This window comes from Oryza sativa, chromosome 1 (genome assembly GCF_034140825.1).
Source record: "Oryza sativa Japonica Group chromosome 1, ASM3414082v1".
Classification (NCBI taxonomy): Eukaryota; Viridiplantae; Streptophyta; class Magnoliopsida; order Poales; family Poaceae; genus Oryza; species Oryza sativa.
The window spans coordinates 37,691,696-37,698,861 of NC_089035.1; the positions used below are offsets into that span (position 1 = coordinate 37,691,696).

The window sequence follows — 7,166 nt, forward strand, 5'->3', positions numbered from 1 at the left end:
GTTTTCCTGCTGAATTATCTCATCCTCGCAGTGCTAAAGGCTGGCATCCATGTCAACTGTTAAGCATGTAAAGCTGCCTGTCTGAAGTACATGGGCAAGGAATCAAAGAGTCTGTAATGTTACGGGGCTATTTTTCCAGTTGCCACCTCCCAACTTTGGCATAACCCAGCCTGTACACATTGGATCTTTGCTGACTTGTTGGTTATCATGGCTGGCTGACTTGTTGGTTATCCCCGTAACCACGTATATAGCCCAGTTCTGAGACCACTCAGGCACTCTAGAGGGCCTTGTCGTGGACACTAGACCCTCTTTTCTGAGGGGTCAAAGCCAATGGACCTCGCCACCGGCCTGTACCGATGACGAGGCTGACAAGGACCTTCACATGGAACGGCCGTGCCGGGCACGGCGGCACGGGTGGCTTCTCAGCACGCTCCTTCCAAATTCCAATGCTGTTGCTTGTCTACGGCTAGCTGCGTGCACGGCTCGAATGTCGCGTGTACAGCAGTTAGCACGTACTACATGAGGTACGGCAATGATGCCGGTTGTCACCGGATGCAGCACAATATGCAAAACATTATGATGAATTCACTGGGATAAAAATGTGTAGCAAGCTTGATTCCGAAGTCAAGCAACACTCCGCTATCATGACTGCTGGGCATGCCACATAAACAAAGGACAAGAACTGGGGCATGCCAGTATAAATTGCTAGCCGCAGGCCATCCAGTGGCGCAAGGCTATTGCTTCTTTGTGACCTGCAAGGCTGCAAGTTTGCAAATGCACTTCAACATACTCCCTTCGTCCCATAATATAAGGGATTTTGAGTTTTTGTTTATATTGTTTGACTACTCATCTTATTTAAAAAAAATTATGCAAATATAAAAAAACGAAAAGTTGTGCTTAAAATACTTTGGATAATAAAGTAAGTAAAAAAAAATAATTCCAATTTTTTTTAAAAAGATGAGTGGTCAAACAGTGCAAGCAAAAACTCAAAATCCCTTATATTATGGGACGGAGGGAGTACCAATTGTCAAAAAGTGGCGCACTTCCCATGTCTTGGTCAAATTATCTCCCCTAGTAATCGAACGCCTTCTTCACAAGGATATGCAGCCATGAGAAATACTACTTGTCAATTATCAGTGCTGCCTTCCGCTAGTAAAAAAAGCAAAGAGAACAAATTCATGCATGTTACAAGCTACAGCATCCACTTATTAGAAATAGTGTAATCGCAGCCACGCTGCATGAACAGGTCTGCATCTGCAAGGGGCCTTCCCTTCCTGAAATCTTCAGCAAGTCCGGGAATTCCGGAGAGGAAAGAAGCTCCCCTTATTGTAAAATCTGAACTTGGAGTGCTACACCTACCAGAAGTAGGCACAGACAGCAGCCCAGAACTGTGTGGATCGTAACATGGCCTCGTTGAAAAGCCATGATCATCTCTTATCTCTGACGGAGCTACCGTGACACGATCAGCAGTGTTGCTCACGAAGGCGTTCTGAGGAGCAGCTGCAGTTGGTCTCAGATTGAGCTCTGAACCTCCATATTTGTTGCAAGTTGAGACCATCTCGTCCTTTGGAAATGAGTCTGTTGGCAACCGAAACAAGCCGGCAATGCAGATAGGTATCTTGATGTCATCCACTATCTCTCTGTGGTAATCATCTACCGGAGCCGGGAGAGCCAGGATCTCCTGCCGGTGTGGGCTTGAACTGGTCTGTTCCTCTGTCAGTGAAATGGTAGCGTCGTCATTGGCAGGCAAATTCTCCCTGTCATGGTAATCCTCTGGTGCAGGGAGAGCCAGTATCTCCTGATCAGGAGATTGGCTTGAGCTGCAGAGCTCATCTCTTGCAGAATTGAACTCGTCGTCGACGGGGGAGTAGCCGTCGTCTTCTGAATGTTCATGGTCCCCTGGTGCAGGAAGCGCCAGCGTCACCTGGCTGGGTGGAACTGGCTTGCTCAGCTTCTGACTCAGGGAAATCCTGGCAAGCTGAAGTGCCTGAAGAACACACTCTATGTCCATGTTGCTCGTTGGCTGTTGATCTGGCCCTGCATCGACCTGGTTGTCGCCATGGTCATGGAAGCGTGATGAGCTCCAATCAGAGACCTTGCTGTTCAGGGTGGCATCACTCATTGACGGGCTCCCATCTGATGGCGCTTTGATGTCACAGTAGCTTGAACATCCATCCGGATTCTCGTTTCCTTGTTCTTGATTCTTCCCTGTCATTGTGCCGGCGACATTAGAGTTTCCTTGAGACTGTGCATGACAGTGGCCGTGAAGCTCCTCGTGCGAGTCACGTTGGTCGGCTGCTGCTTCTTGTCCTGATGTGTCTTGGGGTGATTCAGGAAGGGAACCATTCAACAGAAGTCCAGCAGAGCGGTTGTTGCTGGCGCTGGGGTGATTTTTAACGCCTGGTTTTGCCTCTTCGTTGCAATGAACCGCTTGATCCGCGAGCCTAGAATGCTCCTTGCTCTGCTCCCAACCATTTTCTATCTGGCACGCCTTATTCTCTGCCTCAACATGAACCTGGAGCTCCAAAGACAAAAGTATGAGTAAAATGTCAAATTTTGAACCAAAACAACCAGGTTTCACTCATGATACTAACTAACCTGTGGGTAGCACTCTGCAGTGCATTTTGTTATTAAAAAAAAGCATTTTGAGAGAGCAAATTATTTATACTTATCAAGTTGGTGGTACACATTTTTGTACTGCATGTGCACTAAATTTGGTAGCATGTGGAAGTCAAGGGGAAGTTGACTCTCTCTGTGGCGTAGTTCATGGTACAAAGTTATGAGATTATATTTTTGTTGTACACATGTACTACTGCAGAAGTTGCTTCATGTGAAACATTTTCTCTGGAAGTGGAAGAATTTGGTATCACAACTCTGAGCAGTGTTTCTGTGTAACTGTGTTTGGTTGCTTACCTTGGCTGAGCTCCGATTCTCGTTGAACTGCTTCTCCCACTGCCTCTGAGCTTCTTCCTCCGCCTCATACTGGCCGATCAGCTCGGCCTGCCTCTCGAGCACCCTTTCCATCTCGCCGTCCTTCTCGTACCTGATCACATACTGACCACCAGCAACCTCGCCGTCCATGTCCGCCTGGCCGTCGTCGGTGCAATCCGATCCATCTTGCTGCCCCTTCTGACTCCAGGCGATCTCCTCGACGTCGCCGCGCTGCTCTTCCGGCGCCGTCGACTTGCCATTGCTGATGAGCAGAGCCGTGGGATGTTAGAATTCGACAAACAATGGCGTGTGCGGTGTGCCAGCGTCTATGGCGGGACGGAGCTCACCTGAGCTCCTTGCGCTTGTTCTTGCGGCAGGACTGCCCCATCCGGTACTTGGGCGACGGGTCGGAGGAGAGGAGGTAGAAGTAGCTCCTCCGGTGCTTCTGCTTGAGCTGCCTCGCCTTGCGCGGGCTCACGCTGCGGCCTTTCCACGACAGCCCGCCGCCGGGCTCGGCCGTCCCGGACAGCGCGTCCTCCGCCGCTTCGCACTGCGCCGGCGGCTGCTCCTCCCCGCGGGAGCCGGCCGTGTCGCCGTCGCTCCTCGCGTCGCGTGGGTCGTCATCCTCCTCGCCGTCGCGGTCGGAGCCCGAGTCGAGCACGTCGGAGAGGTTGCCGCCGAAGCCATGTGACTCCAGAATACCCAGCACCTCCGTCGCCGCCCGCTCCGCCTGCCGCCTCTGCGCCGTCACCGCCTGGACCTGCTCCTCCAGCTCCGCAACCTACAACCAAGTGACCCAACACACGTAATCAATGGCGCGAACGACAGCGAGAGTAGGCTGCCCCTGCGCGCGGTGGCTGGCTGACCCTCTTGGCGAGCTGGTCGGCGCGCTCCTTGGCGGCGCGGGAGACGGACCGCTCGGAGAGCAGCCGCGCGCGGAGGAAGTCGACGGTCATGGCCGTGGAGTCCGCCATGCATGCCACCGCGCGCACGCTCACGCGCTCCCCGAGCCGAGCCGCGAGTGACGTTGCTGCGTACGTATGCCGCTCCGCGCACTGTCACATGCCGGCGGTGTGGCTTGACCGGCGCCGCGTATTAAAAACGGCTTGGTTTCCCGTGAGCCGCGCACGGCGCACACGCAGCGCGCGTCGTACTCGCGGCCGCGGGCGCACGGCGCACCGACAGCCCAGGACAGGGAGTACGCTACCTACGCGCGACACAAGCGCCCCGCTGCAGCACGAGGGCCACGGGCTGACGAGACCACCGCAACGGTGTAGTTAGCTAGGCTGCGCCGTCCATTTTCAAGGGAGAATGGCGATGCCTCACCTACCTGTATCGACTGATCTGCCTCCTGCCCTGTCCGGGGTCCAGTGGCATATTGTCAATTTGGCATCTTACAAAATCATGAGAGTTTGGATTTATGGTGTACTGTGTACATGAACTCCAGTAGCACTTGTTTATGGGGGTAAATTCGTCGAGGACAAGAGTAGTGAACGTGGTACAGCTTTGCCATGTTCGAGCAACGCGACGAAGCCAGCAAAACTACTCGTCTTCTCTTGTGCTACTGCCTACTGCTACTGGTGCTGCTCCAAAAATGGCCGAGATCTCAGGCTGTCCTTGCTTGGAATCTTTCTGCTTGGATCACGAACTTCTACCGCACGGAAACATTTGAGTCTTGCAACGGTTTCGATAAGGTCATTCAAAGCAAAGTCAGCTCATCGTGCATAGAACAATACGTCTTCAAAGACCATAGCGGCAATTATAGCATCGAGTAACAGATGTTTCCATTAAAAAACTTTAGAATACACATATGCAGGGTGTTGAGGCCGATGATCAAGCAATGACCATGCGGCAGATTAATGCAGACCGTAACCACAATCTCAGGTACTTAAATAACGTCATACCCGGTAGGCGGGTTTACAAAACGTTTTCGTAAACGTTTTTAGCCGAAATTTCGCTCAAGAAACATTATGTCTGCTTAGTTTGACAGATTCAAACAAGATAATGACGATATCTCAATCACCGCTGGCACAGCCTCTGCATCCACAGTGAACACATTCTATAACCTTCTCCTCTCTGAGATGCTTGGGGACCCGGCAGACGCATGTAGTTGCAAAGTTGTGGTCTCGTGTCTGTATGCATCGAAGACAGCAAAGGCGCTCATAACCCGGCTGAAAACACACAAAAAGAAGCAATGATACATTTGATATAAGAATGCCTGACAAACTCTTGTGACAAAAAAGCATCTTCTGGATTTGCATCTAAAAAGTGACTGAAAACTTTGACAGTTGAATTCGTCACGTACGTCTCACAATATTCTTAGGGCAATTTAGGCCCCTCGTTATCAATGTTCAGACAAGTATATAAAGTAGTAATATGGAACACAAGTATTGCATCCCTCCCAAATCTGCCAACTTTTATCAGATGTCCAGGAAAAAAAATATCATTGGGTGTTAGAAGTCTATCCATGATTTGATTTCTGGTTACATCAGCTGCTAGTATGCCAATAAAAATACATAGCGGAAAATATATAAACATCTTTTAGTCAACTGCCTTTTCTTTTTGCTCCCAAAATCTTATTTTTCATGGTGCACCCATATAAGAGAATATCTAGTCCATAAATCCCCACGTCACTCATGCTGCATTATTTCACTATTTCCTACGGTTCATTGCAAGAAATCCAATAAGGCACTACTCAACTTTGACATACAGCTATTAATCGCAGGTTCATACATATAGATTAGATTCTAAAACAAGATTTATGATGTGTCATGTCAAACTAGATCAGTATGTGATAGCTTAACCCAATATAATTGATTTACTGCAAGAAATGGTAGGATGCGGTTAGTTTAGTGTTTTATTTTTCATAGTACAAGTACAAAAAGTATGGTTCAAGGCTTCAAGCAGTTAAGTTACATTCTAAGCATGGGGAAAAAATGTGAGAAACTTAGCGGTGTATCCAGGGGTCTATGGCTTCATCTGAATTATCTTTGTACACAAGTTAATTAAAGTCTTAAAGATTATACAAGGTGGATAAGGCATCTTACTAAACTAGCACAGAGTATAAGGAATGATGGGCATCTTACAGAGCAAATCATGGGTCGAATACTAACCTTTTTCCACTTTGCAATCAGATTACGGTCTGCATAACCCTGGTCCAGGCAAAACTCATACAACTCTTTTGATATCTCCTTCCTTCTGTAATAAAGATCATATATGTAGCGACTTCTTTGATGGGAAATACGGAAAATTGGCCAGAGGGCTTCGCACTTTCTCTTCCCATCATGTGTGTCATTTTCAGCTACATGAGTAGATGATATTAGTATCCATATAAGAGCAGAAGTATCAATAAACATCTGAAAGGGGAGCATATGTCATACCTTCCCTCATTTTGGCATCCAACTCACGGATAGTTGGTTCAATAAGCTCCCATCCTCCAGGATATTTGACACGGCTTGTCTTTATTTTAGGCATGTTCTGTCAATGAACGTCGAGCGGCTAAAGCTTGCAAAGAAACCCTGAGGACATAGAGTAGGTGTAAGATTCACAATGCAATACATTTGCACGGTCAAGCTCTTCCATCGAACTCAAGAGATTATAAGAACATAATACACACTATTACATAGAATTTAGCCCCACATTGAAGCCTTACATCAGATATGCTATATATTCCTTACTATAAAGGAACTGTGTTGAACACAAATAGCACAACTTAAACAGGTATTTTGCATCTTCAGGCTAACAGTCTTGTCGAACCATGATTTAACCCTATTTTGCAAGTACAAAATATGTGCACCTCGAATCGGTGAATGGACGGTCTAATACCTAAAGAACTAATCGACACGATGATAAAAATCGTGGAAAAGGTTCCCCAAACCCTAGGCTACTCGGAAGTTTTTTTTTTGAGGGAATACTCGGAAGAATTTCGTCCCAATAACCACATACGCGAGAATTTCGTCCCAAGGAGGAGACGAATTGAACGGATCCAATAAACAGCGAGGTAGAAACTACTAAAGCATCCAGCGAATCATCTTCAGGGAAAAAAAAAGGGAATCATGGAGCGGAAGACGAATAATAACCTCTTGGCTTGGGCGGCCTTGCAGTCGCCGGATGGAAGCTGTGGCGCGCGGGGGAGCGGCGATCCAGAGGGGGCGCGCGTCGTCCACGCCGTTGGCCTGCGCTGCGCTCCGCTCCGGTCGAGCAAAGACGGCCGAAGAGGAGACGGGCGGGTTTGG

The 7,166-nt window shown here is 48.6% G+C and overlaps 2 protein-coding genes across 2 annotated transcripts; both read right to left on the reverse strand.

The window, feature by feature from the left end:
- Positions 1-1,049: 1,049 nt before the first annotated feature.
- Positions 1,050-4,190, reverse strand: LOC4324759 (uncharacterized). Its single transcript, XM_015756193.3, has 4 exons — positions 3,798-4,190; positions 3,279-3,712; positions 2,914-3,193; positions 1,050-2,515 (listed from the first exon to the last, which is right to left on the reverse strand). The coding sequence occupies exons 1-4, from the start codon at positions 3,903-3,905 to the stop codon at positions 1,193-1,195; spliced, it is 2,145 nt and encodes a 714-aa protein (XP_015611679.1). The 5' UTR covers positions 3,906-4,190; the 3' UTR covers positions 1,050-1,192.
- A 479-nt stretch (positions 4,191-4,669) lies between these two features.
- LOC4324760 (protein BUD31 homolog 1-like) lies at positions 4,670-7,166 on the reverse strand. The gene is made up of 4 exons (NM_001405434.1): positions 7,011-7,166; positions 6,312-6,449; positions 6,045-6,232; positions 4,670-5,102 (listed from the first exon to the last, which is right to left on the reverse strand). Exons 2-4 carry the CDS (start codon positions 6,403-6,405, stop codon positions 4,947-4,949), a joined length of 438 nt encoding a protein of 145 aa, NP_001392363.1. The 5' UTR covers positions 6,406-6,449; positions 7,011-7,166; the 3' UTR covers positions 4,670-4,946.